The 17,925-nt window shown below is 38.3% G+C and overlaps 2 protein-coding genes and 1 long non-coding RNA gene across 46 annotated transcripts in view; 2 read left to right on the top strand and 1 right to left on the bottom strand.

The window, feature by feature from the left end:
* The window catches only part of LRIG2 (leucine rich repeats and immunoglobulin like domains 2), a 154,815-nt gene that overhangs the window by 132,448 nt on the left and 4,442 nt on the right, over nt 1–17,925 (bottom strand). For 11 of the 44 annotated variants that reach the window (XM_077916140.1, XM_077916172.1, XM_077916143.1 and 8 more), the window contains exons 1-2: nt 16,049–17,765; nt 10,521–10,608 (exon numbers count right to left, since the gene is read on the bottom strand). The exons of 12 other annotated variants lie outside the window; for them this stretch is intronic. Coding sequence is in view for 1 of the 32 variants with exons in the window: in XM_077916164.1 (XP_077772290.1) it covers nt 16,049–16,065 (17 nt within the window). In the remaining 31 variants the exon portion in view is untranslated. Of the gene's footprint in view, nt 1–9,107; nt 9,177–10,520; nt 10,609–16,048; nt 17,766–17,925 lie in introns of those variants that run through there. 21 more of the 44 variants (XM_077916138.1, XM_077916169.1, XM_077916154.1 and 18 more) reach the window with 4 other exon arrangements.
* On the top strand, nt 3,319–6,113 carry LOC144324582 (uncharacterized). Its single transcript, XR_013390030.1, has 3 exons — nt 3,319–3,668; nt 3,848–3,901; nt 5,737–6,113. It is a non-coding gene; the product is annotated as an uncharacterized LOC144324582 (long non-coding RNA).
* LOC144324790 (monocarboxylate transporter 1) overlaps nt 16,279–17,925 on the top strand; it is a 58,597-nt gene continuing 56,950 nt past the window's right edge. The window contains exon 1 of the mRNA XM_077916183.1: nt 16,279–16,430. The gene's annotated coding sequence lies outside the window, so the exon portion shown is untranslated. The remainder of the gene's footprint in view (nt 16,431–17,925) is intronic.

Below are 17,925 nucleotides of genomic sequence, written 5' to 3'. Positions count from 1 at the left end.
GTTAACAATGCGATGGAGATCAAAGAATGATCTGTGAGCACCTGCATAACTGAGCCTCCTGAAGCCTTATTATTATATATCTTTATTTGTGTTTAAAAAAAACCCACCCGAACCCAATACTTTATTTTACCTATTCTGAGATACATGTTTTCACTTTTTAGCATCTCTGAAATTGAGGCAATTCACATTTTTCAGCTGTTTCCACTGCTTAGCACTTTCGATGTCATTGCCATTGTCTGCTTACCTACAAACTTGGTGGGTTGAATGGCTAGACAACTGAAACCCAAAGACATTTCAGTCGGTCAACCACTTAAGCAACATTTGCACAATATGAATCTTAATTGTTCTCTGAAAACCTTACATTGACACCTTTCCATAAGAACAAGAAAGGAACACTAAAATTTGCAGAATCGATGTCAGGTTGGAAGAAAATCTTAGAAAAAAAATGGAGTCCTGCTTTAGCACTGCTGCATTGCCGCTTTTATTTTTATTTATTTAGAGAGAGTACGAGTGGGGGAGGGGCAGCGGGGAGCAGGAGAGAGACTCTCAAGTGGACTCTGAGCTGAGCACAGAGCCCCACACAGGGCCAGATCTTACCACCCTGAGATCATAACCTGAGCTGAAACTGACTGAGTCACACAGGTACCCCTGCCACTGTTTTGATGGCAGAGGGTAATACTGTATTGAAAAACACAATACATAAATTTGTCAGAGTTGAAAAATGATTCAGAAGACAGACTCTGAACAGGAAGACATTTTGGACTATCCTAACTGAATTGTTTCCCTTTAATGCAAAGCTTTTATATATAGTAAAAATCAATGTTTAAATAAATCTAAATAAGCCCTTTAAGGAGGCCTAAATGATAAGAAAGTATTATGCTGTAGATTAACTTGTATCCATAGTTTATTTCTCAGTGTAATATAAAATAATGGTGTACTCGACAATCTGTGGTATCTCAGATTCAATGAGAATGGTCATAATATATTTGTATAAAAACTTCATGGTTTATATAATAACTCATTTTGGTCATCATAATAACCTTATAATATCAGGGGCAGAATATTAACTGCAGTTTCATTTATGGGAAAAATAAGGAAGATGAAATAATCTATTCACATAGCCATAGAATCAGGAAAATTATTCATCCTAATTCAGTCCTCTAGAATAAGCCTAAAATTCTTCTTCCCCTTTAAAATTACAAGACTGATATCAATCTCAGTGCTACCATTAAAAAAAGAAAAAGCAGCTCCGATGAGAATGAACATATTATTTCAGGATAAACATTGAATATGTCCCCTTTTGGCAAGGAAACTGAATTGTCAGGATTTTAACAATAATAAATCACTATTACAAACACTATTACAAACTGCCCCTATCACATAAAAGATGTTAAATAAATAAAACTTGTGTTACTTGGGATAGTTAATGCTGGCTGTCCCAGAAGTCAAACCCTGAATTCGTACTGGCTTACCCAACAAAAATTTCTCACACATGTTAATTTATCTAGCACAGTTCAGCAGGCAGTGAAGGCTGTGTATCGCTCCACACCTTCACTCAGTAGCCAGCATGACTCAGGTTCTCCCGTCTTATAGCTGTACCAAGTGGAATATGTAACCTCCAAGCTTGTTGTGATAGGGTAAAAAGGGTTAGGGCAGGCATATCAGCTTATAACTTATTCAGTCTGAAAGTGATGCCTGAAAGTGATAAAAGTCGCTTCTTTCACAGGCCATTAACCAGAAGTAATCACAGGACGCCAATCTACCTGAAGGGAAGCTGGGAAAGACAGAGCAGCAATGGACTATTTGGTGAGTACTGTCTATACCACAGTAGTCCTGTAATTATTTCCTTGAGGGCAAGAATCTGTTTTATTTACTGATATTCTCAAATATCCAGAATTGTGTTTGGCCTACAGTGTTCACTAACAGTTACTGAATGAATAAATCAATGAATTAATAAATGGCATCTGAGGCTGGTTTTCCTTATCTCAACTATAAATCTGGAAAGTTTCCAGATAGAATTAAGATAGTCACGTTCAGGTTAACATTTCTGAAACACCTAGTGTTAAGAAGAAGACAGTGTTTTGATAAGAATTTAATTGACGTTGGCAAACTCATTCTCAAATGTAATTATAAATTACATGAAATCTTTTCTATGGGAGTTTAATGATTCTTTAAATTGACCAAAATATGAGGAAATACAACACTTGACTCTAAAAGCCAGTATGGATTGTTAGTTTCACTTAAAAAATGAATATAGACTGCAATCTTCCTAGAAATGATTGCTTAGGGAGTTGGGAACAATTTGTCATGGTAAGAATTTAGATTGTGGTGATATGAGAAGGCAAACAGCAGTCAGGCATGGGGAAAGGACAATAAGTAGCCATCCTTTTGGCTCTAATTCAATACCTGTTCTTAACATTACCTGCATGATTAGGAAGGCACAGAAAGTTCAATACTTGGTTTTCACAAAGGAATCTCAAAATGATTATAAGATGTAATTCATCATTTATTCAATAAATGTTTATTAAGCACCAAATGCATGCAAGGACAATGCTTGATGTTGGAGATTTGGGTGCAAAAGACAGATGTGAGTCCTACTCCAATGGAACTTAGAGTCTAATAGAGATGATAGACACTGAATAACTATTATAATAAGCCTGACACAGGTTGCAAAAGGGGAAGTAACAGGTGCTATGGAGTGAACTGGGAAACTTCTTGGTTTTCAGAAGTAAGAAAGTAGGGTCAGGGAAGATAATACAAATCCAGAGGATAAAGAAGATTTGGCATGGAAAAGTGAGGGAAAGAGAATCCCAGATGGAGAGAAAAGCTTGTTTTCACAACCCCACTATGAAATCTCAATAGGATTACAGGCTTAATCATACAGCTGGGAAAGTCGTAGAAGAAAGTGACTTGTTCAAATGATGCTGTTTAATAAGTAGCTTAATTAGGACACTAAGCCATCATCTCTACCTTACAGAGCAGGGCACACAGTTGTCTCTTTAAGGTAGACTCTTTCCTGACCCAAACATAGCTAAGCCTGTCACTCCCATAGCCCATCAGGCACATCAATCAGCCATGAACCAGACTGATGTAACAGATATAAATTTTCAGCCTGTTTCACAGAACACAGGATGAGAACTAAAGAGCCCTAAATGGCTTTCCTGCAGGAAGAGGGTGAATGTAGTGGCAGAGGGGGAAGCTTCATCGGTGAGAGCCAAGCGCTAAAAGCAGCTGCGTGTGACATTTCCATCAATAGCCTCCCTCCCTCATTGTGTACGAAACCCACATCAGATGTTCTGGTTTATGATTTCAGCTTCAGAGTACATACCCTTCAAGGTCCAAGCTCATGTATCTCTTCCCGGCATGGTGCCTGCTCATTAATTGGACTTGAACGTTCATCTGAGAGGGATAACCAAATACTGAGAATATAATATTGTGCTCCCTTTCTCCAACCCTCAAGGAAGTCTGGAATCTCATGGTGCCCAGCTTCTGTACTTGCTAGAAAGTAGCAAAGCACAGGCTACCAAAAAGATTGTCCAGATGCCAGAACCGTATCAGAACACAAGGTCACTTACAGCTGCTGTCTTCCCCTGTTTATATCAGCCCAGAGGACAATCCATTCTCTTTCCTTTGAGGACACAGTAAAGGCTAACTGTTGGAAGTCCCAGGTAAGTGCCACTTTATCCATTGGGTAGATCAGACCTCAGGAGAGTTAATAAAGTCTTTGCCTTTTCATTTTGTGTTTACCTCCCCAGGTAAGGTAAAGTAGGAAAATCTCTTACTTATAGGGGAGATAACAGGAAAGCCCTTATAGGCCTTTGAATCTTTTTTTTTTTTTTTTCTCTAGGCCTTTGATTCTTTAAGAGCACAGATCCTGAAGTGGCTGTGATACCAGCAAATGGTATGTTTGCATACCAATTAACAATCTCCAAAAATTTAATAGTTCCTGATATTCTGATCATTTAAAAATGTATTACTTTGGAGATTTCTGTTAAGTATTGGTGCTGAAATTTTGTTCTAAACATGCTGGGTCATATAATCTTTCAGATTACTTTCCCAAATATCTCAGGCAACTCTGAAAACCACTGTAAAATAAATGTCAGAGGGTTTTCTTTTTGAAGAACAAAATTACAATAATAACAATAACCTGTTCTAATCTAAATGACAGCAGTCTCTGAGCATCAGGCTGCTCATTTTATCACTGGCTGGCCACATTTACATGAGTTTTTGTCAGAAATCTTTTCATAACCAGACATTAGGCCCAATTTTGGGTGACTTGAAAGACAGGTTGGCTTGGGATGAAGCATGCTAAAGTTAGTAGTGAAGTTTTATCAGGGTTTCTTAGTCCATATTATTCCTCAACTGCCACAAGTACAAGTCTGAAGTAAAAATAAACAACTTCTACTTTAGGGCAAAGTACCTCCTATAAATTCATTCATTTAGTCTATATTCAAAGAAAATTTATATTCATTGTACTGAACAAGACATTATTGCTGCCTTATAATAGATAATTTAATGAAGGCTATTTCTACCCTAGACTGTATGCTCCAAGGTCAGGTTTTGGTCTGTTTCAATTACCAATTGATACCCCAGAATAGCAGTGTGTCTCAAAGTAGGTGCAGTGTGTCTCAAAGTAGGTGCTCAGTAAATACTGGTTGAATGTATAAATGTATGAACAGATGTGTACGTGATGTTACTCTTTGAATATAACTGTGTATTACATTCTTTGACAATCACATTGTTTATTGATTAAAATTGTATAAACATCAGTATCAGCCATCAAGAACTCAGATTTTAGTAGGGCCCATGGAAACAGTTTATTTTAATTTTTACTTCTTGTAATTGGTCTGTTGCCTTGAAAGTTAATAAATAGCACTGGCTGGGGAAAAGGAAGAATGCAAGAAAGTGGGATATTTAAAGCATCATCCTGAAATTGTATTTAGAGGTTTTATTTCAAATGGGCTATTGTGAAGATAAGTACAGAGTGTGTGTGTATTTTTTTTTCTTGGCAAATGCTAATTTGAAGATTGGAAGAAAGGCTAGGTTGTATCATTTGAGATATCCTTTATCCTATTTTTTTTCCTCTTTATCCTAAGTTTTTCCATTTCTTTTTTTAGACATAAGATAACATAGTTGCCAACTATAGTATTATAAGACATAAATAGAAAGATAAAGATCTTAGGAATATGCAAATTCAAGTATTGTTGGATTCTAAACACTATCTTTGTGGCCTCAGTTAAGTTTATTTTTATTTTTTTAAAGATTTTATTTATTTATTCATGAGAGACAGAGAGAGAAGCAGAGACATAGAGAGAGGGAGAAACGGGCTCCTCATAGGGAGCCTGATGCAGGACTCGATCCCCAAACCCAAGATCACTCCCTGAGCCAAAGGCAGATGCTCAACTGCTTAGCCACCCAGGTGTCCCAGCCTCCACTAAGTTTAGACTTAACTTTTTCATCTGTAAAATAGAGGGAGTTGAGTTAAATTATTTCTAACACATCCTCCAGTTTGAATTTTCTGTGATTTCATCTGACAAGCAAACTCCCCTTTGTCATTCTTGTTGTATGTGGAATGCTCAATTTTTTCCAGTTTTTTTTTACATCACTTACCACAGATGCTTAAAATAAAATAGCTCTCCATATAGAATGTCTGCCCTTCTTTCCCCCATGTAGTCATGGCACCACTTAAAAAATTATATGACCCAGCAATTGTACTGTTGGGGATTTACCCCAAAGATACAGATGCAATGAAACGCCGGGACACCTGCACCCCGATGCTTCTAGCAGCAATGTCCACAATAGCCAAACTGTGGAAGGAGCTTTGGTGTCCATCGAAAGATGAATGAATAAAGAAGATGTGGTTTATGTATACAATGGAATATTACTCAGCAATTAGAAATTACAAATACCCACCATTTGCTTCAACGTGGATGGAACTGGAAGGTATTATGCTGAGTGAAGTAAGTCAATCGGAGAAGGACAAACATTATATGTTCTCATTCATTTGGGGAATATAAATAATAGTGAAAGGGAATATAAGGGAAGGGAGAAGAAATGTGTGGGAAATATCAGAAAGGGAGACAGAACATAAAGACTCCTAGCTCTGGGAAACAACCTAGGGGTGGTGGAAGGGGAGGAGGGCGGAGGGTGGGGGTGAATGGGTGACGGGCACTGAGGGGGGCACTTGATGGGATGAGCACTGGGTGTTATTCTGTATGTTGGTAAATTGAACACCAATAAAAAATAAATTTATTTTAAAAAGTTATAAAATATATCCAAATAAATATATAAAGAAAATAAATACCACTCTACAAACCCCAATACTGATTTATAATCTTCTAATATTACGTCAGTGTCCATATTTTTATGGATATTTATTTTAAAAATAAAACTGTGGCCACTTTGTACTTAGTATTTTGAAACCTGCATTCTCTCTCTTTTTTTTTTTTTATTTATTTATGATAGTCACAGAGAGAGAGAGAGAGAGGCAGAGACACAGGCAGAGGGAGAAGCAGGCTCCATGCACCGGGAGCCCGACGTGGGATTCGATCCCGGGTCTACAGGATCGCGCCCTGGGCCAAAGGCCCGCACCAAACCGCTGCACCACCCAGGGATCCCTGAAACCTGCATTCTTTATCTAGTATTACATCATAAAGATTTCCCCACATTCTTTTTTTTTTAAAGATTTATTTATTTGTGAGAGAGAGAGAGAGAGAGAGGCAGAGACACAGGCAGAGGGAGAAGCAGGCTCCATACAGGGAGCCCAAAGTGGGACTTGATCCCAGGTCTCCAGGATCAGGCCCTGGGCTGAAGGCGGCGCTAAACGGCTGAGCCATCTGGGCTGCCCAACCCACATTCTTCTAAAGCATAGTGTTTTTCATGCTGCATTTGCAATCCACTCTTAAATACTATAATTTAACTCATCTATTATTGTTAGACATCTAGGTTATTTATAATCTGTGTTATAAATAACATTGTAGTAAACAAATTTGTACAAGAATAAGTGATTATTTCCTAAGAACAAATTTTTCATAACTATGGATATTCCTACTAGTAATTTATGAGTACTGGTTTCCAGACACCCTGGTGACTATAAAACAGATTTTACAATTTAAAAAAATCTTTGCCAATATGCCATGTGAAAAACCTTAGAGCTTTTATAATTCTGAGGAACCCTTGTCAATATCCATATCTGATTATTACTGAATATTTTTGTTTTGGTCATTTGCATTTTTAATTGTCTATTCCATTACTTTGTTCATTATTCACCTTGTTCATTGCTTTTTTTTGAGACATCTCTAATTCCTCATTATTTTTTATGGGACCAATTTTATAAGATGCCCTGCAGATTCAGGGAGATTCAAAGTTGATTTTGGAGATAATAATCTAATTATGGGCCTAGACCAAAACTTCAATTAATGTCCTTTTTTTTTTTTTTTTTTTTAACAGTTTTCCTCTGGCTTATCCATGAATCATTTTGTGATTTTGTTTTGCTTTTCATTATTATTTTAGAAGATTTTATTTGAGAGAGAGCATGAGAGAGAGAGTGCACAAGCAGGGGGGAAGGGGTGGAGGAAGAGGGAGAAGCAGACTCTCTGCTGAGCAGGGAACCCAACGTGGGACTCAATCCCAGGACCCTGAGATCATGACCTGAGCTGAAGGCAGATGCTTAACAACTGAGCCACCCAGGCATCCCAAGACTATCAGTCATTGCTTTTTAAATCCCAAGACTATCAGTCATTTTAGGACTCTATTCTAGAACACCTTTTCCAGCAACATTTTAATAATGAAATATTTTGAATAAAATACTAAGATTTTGTTAATTTAATGCACCGAAACATTAATACATTTTAAACATTGGTAGGCCAATATTAGATAAAGTAGCAGAAAGTTAGGACATGGCAGGTATTCCATTTTAAATGTACAACTTATTATAGTATATGTATCAAAATTACGGCAGCAAAACAAAAGATTTACATTCAGGTATGTACCTACAATTTATCACATTCTGTGGGTGGACTAGCTAGGTAAATAAATAGGCAAACACCCTGGAAGTGGCTACCTTCATCAGAACTTTAAAAAAACCCAAAACAATAATCCTTCACTGGCCTTAACAAATGTGGTGCTCTTTAGAGCTTTTAGAAGAAATACTAAGCTAGAGATACTGGAAAGACACAGAGCCCCCTCGATGGCCTCTGACTTACTGGCTGAGCAGGTTATTGTTGATAGCTGATCATTCAAAAGAACAACCTGTAACTCACTGGCCACATATGAATGACAAAGCACATCTTCACATAACTTATTATTCCCTTTTCTGAGCCTATATCTATTCTTTTCTCAATATATATTACTCCTTTTAAATTTTTCACGTTTGAGTTTCATTTGTTCTACTTTTAGAACTAGGTTTTTAGAAAAGACAAATGTTTGTGATAACTTTTTTTTTTTTTGAGAATTAACTTCTCTTTTTTTTTTTCTTAATTTTTATTTATTTATGATAGTCACAGAGAGAGAGAGAGAGGCAGAGACACAGGCAGAGGGAGGAGCAGGCTCCATGCGCCGGGAGCCTGATGTGGGATTAGATCCCGGGTCTCCAGGATCACGCCCTGGGCCAAGGGAAGGCGCCAAACCGCTGCGCCACCCAGGGATCCCTGTGATAACTTTTTCATTCTGTAACAACCACTGTGCTTATTGACTTTAAGGATATCACTTTAAGGGATCCCTGGGTGGCGCAGTGGTTTGGCGCCTGCCTTTGGCCCAGGGCTCGATCCTGGAGACCCGGGATCGAATCCCACGTGGGGCTCCCGGTGCATGGAGCCTGCTTCTCCCTTTGCCTGTGTCTCTGCTTCTCTCTCTCTCTCTGTGACTATCATAAATAAATAAAAAAAATTAAAAAAAAAAAAAAAGGATACCACTTTAAGGTCTTTTCTGGGGCATCCTGTTTTTTTTCTTTTAACTAACAATTTAATATTGAAATTGGTTGGTTGTGATATTGAAGTTAATCTAATGTACCAAAAGAAAAATAAATCTTAGAACCTGTTAAGTGAAAAAAAGAAGAGGACAGGAAGAATATATGCAGGATACAAAGTAACAAAAATGTTACTACTTACTCTGAGGAAGTGCAGAGAATGGCTGGGTAACAGGGTGCAAGATTGCCTTTTCACTGTGTATTCTTGTACCTTAAAAATTTTGTTCCATGTACAGGAATTAACAATTTAAAAATAGAATTATAAAAATCTTATTACACATGGTAGGCATTCAATAAACATGGAATGAAAGAGTAAATGAATTAAGGTCAATCAACATCTTAAACCTGCACGAAAGCCTTGCTGAATCTGTAACATATAGCAGTGGTGTTATGTGCCAAAACAGCAGCAAATTTTAAGGCTGTAAATGGTCAATGTCTATAAATCTCCAGAACCCGCAGAATTGTGATACAGCTAAGAAAAGAACTTTGGTTGATAGAAGAACAGTATTTTTATAAGTGGTTCTAGGCTAGTTCTTTAAAAATTCCTAAGTAAGTAAAGCCAGATTATCCTCCATTCCCCAAATCTGTAAAAGAATTACCACTCATTGGCAAAAACACCTCTTGTGGTCTAGAAGAAAATGAACTAACTCGTATTAAGAAGGCAGGTCCCAAGCTTGTCTATTGGCAGTTTTATCAACCACTGCAAAACAGTGAAATTTCATAATTGCAGGAAACTAAACGGATTTTTATTTTTATTTATTTTTTAAATTTATATGGGGGGTGGGAGAGAATGGGTAGAGGGAGAGAAAGAAAATCTTTTTTCTTTTTTTTTTTTTTTTTTTGAGAGAAAGAAAATCTTAAGTAGCCTCCACACTCAGCACAGAGCTTGATGTGGGGCTTGATCTCACAACCCTGAGATCATGACCTAAGTCAAAATCAAGAGTCAGACGCTTAACTAAGCCACACAGGTACCTTGACTAAATGACTTTTTAAAGCAAATAAAGTTTGAATTGGGGGGAAAAACCTATTGCCACCTTGTTATTTTTCTAAATGTAACCAATCCATTACTCTCTATTACAAGGAAATTTGATATACAGATGGTCCCCAATTTAGGAGGATTCAACTTATAATTTTTTGACTTTACCATGATGTGAAGGTGATACATCCAGTAGAAACTGCACTTGGAAATTTTATCTTTTCCATGGCTAGAGATATGCATGCTGTATGATCCCCTCTTGTGATGCTGGGCAGGGGCAGTGAGCTGCAGCTCTGTTTAGCCACGTGATCAAGAGGGAAAACAACCCCTACATTTACAATCATTCTCTACCCGCACAACCATTCGGTTTCTCACTCTCAATACAGTATTCAATAAACTGCATGAGATATGCAACACTTTATTATAATATAGATTTTGTTAGATGATTTTGTCCAACTATAGGCTGGACAAATATAAGCATTCTAAGCATGTTTAAGGTAGGTTAGGCCACGTAAGCTATGATGTTTGGTAGGTTAAGGGTATTAAATGCATTTTTGATTTACAATAATTTCAACTTACAATAGGTTTATTGGGATGTAACCCCACCACACAGGAAGATCCGTTCTCCCTACGTTTGCTGAGGAAACTGATCCTGAGTGATATTTTTCTGAAAAATAATAAAAGGTAGGGCAATCAGATTTTTCAAATCAACATGTTTATTGTGTCTCCTACTTCAGTGAAGGTCATCAAGAGTTTACACTAAATGCAAAGTTAACTTTTGGCTTTGTTTACTGCCTTATATTCCAAGAAAAGCAAAGCGGCAACCTGTTGTGTATTTAGGTCAAGCCTAGGGACAAGCATAGATCTAAAAAGTGAATTTCTTGGAGTAAAATAATAAAGGGATGACAATGGAATTCTAGATTCTTGTTGGGGAGATGAAGGCTGAATTGTAGAATTCACTGCAGCACAGATTCTTAAAGAATTTTGCCACAAAAAAAAAAAAAAAGAAAAACTAGATAACGTTGAGCAACTCTGTGTAAAATAATTACAATGGTGTCTGGCATAGAAGATTTGCTATGTAAATGTTAACTGCATTTTTTTTAAAGGTTTTATTTATTCATTCATGAAAGACACACACAGAGAGAGAGGCAGAGACACAGGCAGAGGGAGAAGCAGGCTCCATGCAGGGAGCCCGACGTGGGACTTGATCCCAGGTCTCCAGGATCACGCTCTGAGCCAAAGGCAGATGCTCAACCCCTGAGCCACCCAGGCGTCCCTGCTAACTGCTATTTATCATCATTATTATAATGAGACTCACAACTTTAAAATAATCAACAAGTTTTTATTAGACATGCTGTACCTTTATATAAAGCAATCTGTAGGATACCAAGAGAAGAAACAGTCCCTGTTTTAAGAATTTTGTAGTGATATATCTTGAAGGAGAATATCAAGTTAAATTGTTAAAGAAAAAAATATTTAGCTTCTTTGAGGCAGCATCTTTTGCTATTTTAGTTGGAGTCCTACATCAAAGGCTGAGAAAAGTTCATAGCTCATTCTTTCCCAAACAAGTTAAAAACAGAGATCACTAAAATTTAAAATAAACAAATACAGTAATTTATTACTTTTCAACAATTTTGGTGTCATAAAATCTATCTGAACCAAACTCCACATAGATCTTGAATACAAAAATCAAAATTCTCAGGGAAGTGAGGCACTTGAGTGGGAGAATCTTTTTTTTTTCCCCCCCGATAAGGGTAGAATGCCCAAAGGAAAAGGCCAGGAGGAAGACTGCCTACAGACCTGATTACATGGAACTGTCCTTACCCTTCATGTATGTATATTTCCATTTTTGAGCATCTTTAATTTTGGATACCTTCCAGTCTATGAAAAGAGGAAGAAAAATACAAGAAAAGAAAGGAAGAGGAAAAAAAAGGAACTGTACTACAGCTGTACTGGATAATCCAAAGGTGGGAAATGTTCTTCAGTGAGTTAAAATTATTTTGCCATCTCTCTGAAAAGAAGTAGGCAAAAATCTTTTTGAAAAGAAAGCCTTAATTTCTAGTAGAGATTGCCCTGGAAAGGTTAACTTTCTCAACTGACAGGCAGGCACACCAAACACTCACATAATTTCAACTCCCCTCCAACAGACAATAGAAAATCTATCTTTGAAGCATTAGCCCTTTCTTATCTACCTTAAAATATACTCTGTCCCTCGCTCCCCCCAGCTTTCTCTCCTTGGGTGAAAATTAAGGAGAAATATAGTGTGCTTTGTTAACCTGAGGAAAAGTTTTCTACATGGAGAATGTATAAATTAGATCACATGTTTAGATGGCTATCTGATACCATTAAGATAATTTCTGAATTCTGCAGCTTCTGCATTCTTTTTTTTTAAGATTTTTTTTTAAGATTTTATTTATTTATTCATAGAGACACAGAGAGAGAAAGAGAGGCAGAGACACAGGCAGAGGGAGAAGCAGGCTGCATGACGGGAGCCTGACGTGGGACTCGATCCCAGGTCTCCAGGATCACACCCCAGGCTGCAGGTGGCACTAAACCACTGCGCCACTGGGGCTGCCCAGCTTTTGCATTCTTAATAATGGTCAACACATCAGGACTTTAGAATACCTGAATTTTAAAATACAAAGACTGTACACATGTTTGCCTGAGGTCCTTAATACTTCTGGGGATCCACTAAGAGCCATTCCCATGGATTGGTAAGACTTATGAATATGTTTCAAAAAAATTAAGAGATCTAGGTTTTCCAAAGAAGATAGAGCAAGACATGGAGTTTAATTCTCAAGCCAATGCTTTCCCTAAAATAATCATGTACTCCCATAAAGGAAATAGGAAATGAAACATTACATTTAATTTAGATTTGGAGGTGGCCTTCCTTAGCAATTTATTCAAGTATAAACAATAATTATGTAGAAAGGACCTGGTTACAATTACAAAACCTTATTAATTCACATTAATCAGTGGGGAACCTAAATTGCATTATGAAGAGGTTTGAATTATATAATAGAATTACTAAAACTGCTCCCTTGTTAGTCTACCTGCCTCTCTTTTCATCTCCAGGTTGTCCTGTACACAGTTTACTAGGTAGAAGGAAGAAGGGTTTTCTATGAAGAAACAGCATATACAAAGGCTAAATGATCAGGTTTGGGACTTTTTTTTTTTTAACAATCCTGCATTTTCTGCCTATTATCCTCCTCATCATTGTCCTTCTCTATGGCCTCAGGATTTTGAAAATAAAATGAAAATAGCCTAGCCTTTAGCACAGGCTGAGTTAAGTAGACTTAGGTTTAAATATCTTTATTTAACTTTAAAGAACTTCTAAGCTAAAAATTGCTTAGTGACGTAGCTCTAAGTTTGGGGAAATGGGATGGGATTTCTCTTGGTTCTTGGTAGAAAACTTTTGTTTAGGAGCATGGTTGCAGTGATAAAGAGCTCTCCCCAATAACTCTTGGAGTCCATCTCTCCCTGTCATTCCATTGGATTCTGTTAGTGGGTTTGGTTGTCAACATAGCTTGAATCGCGCAGTCCCACGTTATGGTTGAAGCACATCTTGGCTGTTTCACCCATAATGTGGTCTCATACCTGAATTGATCAAAGGAATGACTAGTGAACCACCAGGGTTATACAAGATGGAGTTAAAAGGCTTCCAGATTAACACATCTTTTCATTGGAAACAGAAGCAAAAACTCTTTTCTAGCCTGACTGGGTCTGATGAAAGAGGACATGAAAGCACTGTATGTAGTGCTCTACTTAGATAACTATCCTAATGAGTGCTACCTGTTTGCAATTTGTCTTTGTGCCTCTCGTTAACTTCCTGTGACATTTACCTTTTCCAGATTCTGGTTCCCACTGATGTGGCTTTGGCAAGTATACGTAAGACAAAATAATGAGGTGTGTGTGCATGGTGGGAATGAAGGAGTGATGAAAACAATGGCTGCCTCAGAATGGTGTATTCTGGGACACTAGGGTGGCTCAGCGGTTGAGTGTCTGCCCTCGGCTCAGGGCATGAGCTCGGAGTCCCAGGATCGAGTCCTGCATCAGGCTCCCTGCATGGAGCCTGCTTCTCCCTCTGACTGTGTCTCTGCCTCTCTCTCTGTCTCTCATGAATAAAAAAAAAAAAAAGAAAAAAAAAAAAAAAGAATGGTGTATTCTGAGCTTGGTAAGATTTACGATAGTTCTGGCCCTGAGGTACTGAGTATACTAGCAGTCCTGGAGGGTGGTAGCATAGTACAAAGAGTATTGCCCTACTACAAGATTTTTCAGTTTCTTTCTTGCTACTAGATTAGAGGTGGTTAACTGTTAAGAGGTATATTTGTAGACCTAGAAGACTTAAAGAGGGCTCTGCCAGAGCAGGATAGAATTAAAGTCCTCAGTCTAAGACCATGAGTTTGAAGACATTAGAGAGAAAAGAACTTGTGTGTAAGGAGTTTGCTCGGAAACTGAGGCTGAAGGCTGTCCCTTGCAAAGGATGTATGCGGGCCATTTCAATCACTGTGGCCATGGTGACCAAAATGCAACCATGCTCTGAGATGAAAAAATTGTGGAAGAAGTGGTCAGGAAGTCCACTGGGTCTCTTAGGTCTGAATCCTGATCTGCCAGAGGTGACATTAAAAGGAGAAATCTCCATATACGGAGGAAATTGCCAAATGTTGTTACTAAAACTCTTGTTCTGACATTAAACTTTTCCTTGGGGATTTACATAAATTATCACCAACACCATGAGGAAGACCGGGGGTGGCTAGCACTCCCCATTTTGCCTGCCTTCTTTTTTTTTTTTTAAGATTTTATTTATTTTCGAAAGAGAGTATATGTGGGTCCACAAAAGGGGATAGGGGCAAAAGGAGAGAATCCTCAAGCGGACTCTGTGCTCGGCCCTAAACCTGATGCAGGGCTCAATCTCACCACCCTGAGATCATGACCTGAGCTGAAACCAAGAGTTGGATGCTTAGCTGACTGAGCCACGCAGGGACTCTCCCTTTTTGCCTGCATCTTAAATAGCGTGGCGGAGTCCAAGCTGGAACAGACTAGCTTCTGCTATATATTTTGCATCCTCTCCCCAACTGCCTACCTATTCCTCATTTTCTAATCCCCCCCTCCCACAACTTTCTTCCTTCCTTCCAAGATTTTATTTATTTGACAGAGAAAGCGAGAGTGAGACCATGAGCAGGGGAAAGGGCAGAAGCAGAAGCAGGCTCCCCACTGAGCAGGAAGCCCACATCAATCCCAGGACCCTGGAGATCATGACCAGAGCCAAAGGCAGACACCCAACTGACTAAGCCACCCAGGTGCCCCCACCATTTTCTGTCATTTTTGTTTTCCCCTTCATACTGTTTAAAAATAAAGTATTAGGAGTTTAAAGAATTGTTTTCTTTTGTATGTATGATGAATAATGTACAATGTAGAAATGTCAAGCAAACATGTACTGTAGTTAGTGCTGTAAAGGGAAGAGCTTCATGAAGCACACTTGAAACATCTGAACCCTTGGGCCCATACCCAGTGGGTATGGACTCACTTCCACCCCACTGCTCACCACTCTTTATTATCTTATACTGAGCTGATTAACTTTTCCTAGTCCTTGAAGACTTTCCAGTTTGAATCTGTGACTTAGATTAAACCTAACTAAAATTCAGGGATTAAGCAGAGTAATGCACCAATAAACAGACTTACAAAACATGAGTATTTGCCTTCCCTTTGGGTCCAGGAAAACCTCTTGGCCTGGCTCCTAGTGGGCAGCTCTGTGGCAAAGGCCATTTCCCTCATAGCAGTAAGGAGGGCCTTCAACATTTTTTAACTCCCCGAAAAGGTAAATCCACAAGAGTCATCTTCTACCTCTTCTATGTTCTAGGTTTTTCTTTGTGAGGACCTTCTTCCTCTATAAACGATTGACAATGAGAATGTCTTATTTAAGGATACCCTTCCACCCTACCCAAAGGGGTATAAGCTTATTCTATGGCCATAAAAATAATCCTACTATTGAACAAGTGTAACATCTGAACCCATGGATGGTATAAAAGGCAAGCTGGGGGGAGAGAGGAGGCTTCACTCTATTAATACACAACTCAGAAGTGGGGTTGGTAGTCCCTGGACCTTACCTGGGCACAGGTGTCATAGATATTGTACTGCATGGAAGCACTGTGGCAGATTCACAATTCTCAGAGGTCACCACAGACTGAGCTCATGGTTTATTTAAGCCTCATTTTGTTCACCAGTGCAGCATCAAGATCAAGTTAGAACCTCCAGGTCTGGCTACCCAGGCAGGTGGATACATAAAGCTAGTCATTATGATCTAAGAGGCCTCCTTCATTGCATGTACCACTCCTCTGAGTCACATCAGGCTTGAGGTACAGCTGTTCAGGAGTTCCAACTGCCTGCTACTGCTGTTGAGTAGGGGCCATAAGGTCCAAGTTCTCACAATAAAAGATCGCACAGCATGTAATACGGGCACCAGGACACCCAGAACTTCCTGGAATATAGGTGATCTTAAAATTAAGCTTTAAAAAACATGTCCCAATTTAGTGCCTAGAAGTGCCTTGTGAGCATGAGAGTAGTTCCCTACAGTGCATTTTATGGTTTCAAAGGCAGATTTTGTGGCCAACAGCTTTTGTTAGGATTGTTTAGCCCTATGAGGGGTAGAAGGAAACCAGAACAGGATTTTCCTAAGTCAAGATGGCCTTCAAACTCTAGGGATTAGTCTCCTATGGTATTAATAGTTATAAATGACAATTTCTGCTCATGTATTATTGGTGACAACTATATGATGAATACTTCCTGATGATTCCAGAAAATATTGATTATATGACCTTAAGCAAGTTACTTAACCTCTTGTATCTGTATGTGTAAAATGGGGATTATAACAGTATTTAGTTCATAGCATTTTTATGAGTACTACATGAGTTAATATGTGTAAAGTGCTTAGATCAATGCCTGGCATATAGTATGCACTCCCTAATCCTAGCTATCATCAAGTTATCATTATGATTTCCAATCCCCACCCCATCTGCCTATAATACTAAAGATGGAAAGGAAGGAACTTTGGGTTAGCCAGCATCAAGGAAGTAAGACAGGTCTGGCAAATATGTAGGACCATGCCTAGAAGGAATGCTTGCCAGGAAAGATCTTAAACAATGATATAGGTTACAAAGAGTCTAGGCCAAAACTGTCTCTGTGCTAGCAGCAGTAAGAAGTATACCATAAGCTATATCAGACCAGAAATGGAGTGTATGAGAACTGTATAGCCATATTCAAACAGAGCCTCAGGCAATTTGGTTAAAATAAACTGAATTAGATAAACAGGTCAAGGGTGACGGGCAATGAGGGGGGCTCTTGATGGGATGAGCCTCCCTGACCTGAGCTGAAACCAAGAGCTGTACACTTAACCAACTGCACCACCCAGGCACCCCAGGATTTTATTTTTAAGTAGTCGCAATGCCTAACATGGGGTCCGAACTCACAACCTAGAAATGGAAAGTTGCACACTTTACCAGATGAGCCAGCCAGATACCCTAAGAGTTCTCTGCTTTAAAGAATGCTTTTTAGCATTGACAGTAACTCCTTTACGCTAGTTATGTGCTTAGTAAACTCTTTTTTTCATACATGACACAAAGCAAATTTCAAATTTCATTTTCCATATTCCCCTTTGAGTTATTATAAATTATAATAGGGACATTATTCTTAACCAATTAAGCACCATAGTATTTTTTAAAAATCCCTTTCTGCTTTGTTTGGTGTTAGTGAAATGGGGATAATAGCATCTTCCAGCAAAGAAATGATGGAATTAAGGTAATGTAGGTGAGGTATGTACATTCCAGAAAAAATATACTCTAATTTTATTATATTTCTTTTCTATATAAATCAATGGGGTAACTTAAATAGTAACTTATTGTTAGGAATTTTCAAACTTTTGCATTTGCAATTCTCATCCCATTACTAATTTCTGAGGTTACAACTCTTACCTTAATATCTGTGGAAG

Source organism: Canis aureus, chromosome 12 (genome assembly GCF_053574225.1).
Source record: "Canis aureus isolate CA01 chromosome 12, VMU_Caureus_v.1.0, whole genome shotgun sequence".
NCBI lineage: Eukaryota > Metazoa > Chordata > Mammalia > Carnivora > Canidae > Canis > Canis aureus.
The sequence above is the reverse complement of the archived record's forward strand: the minus strand, read 5'-3'. Positions and strand labels throughout refer to the sequence as shown.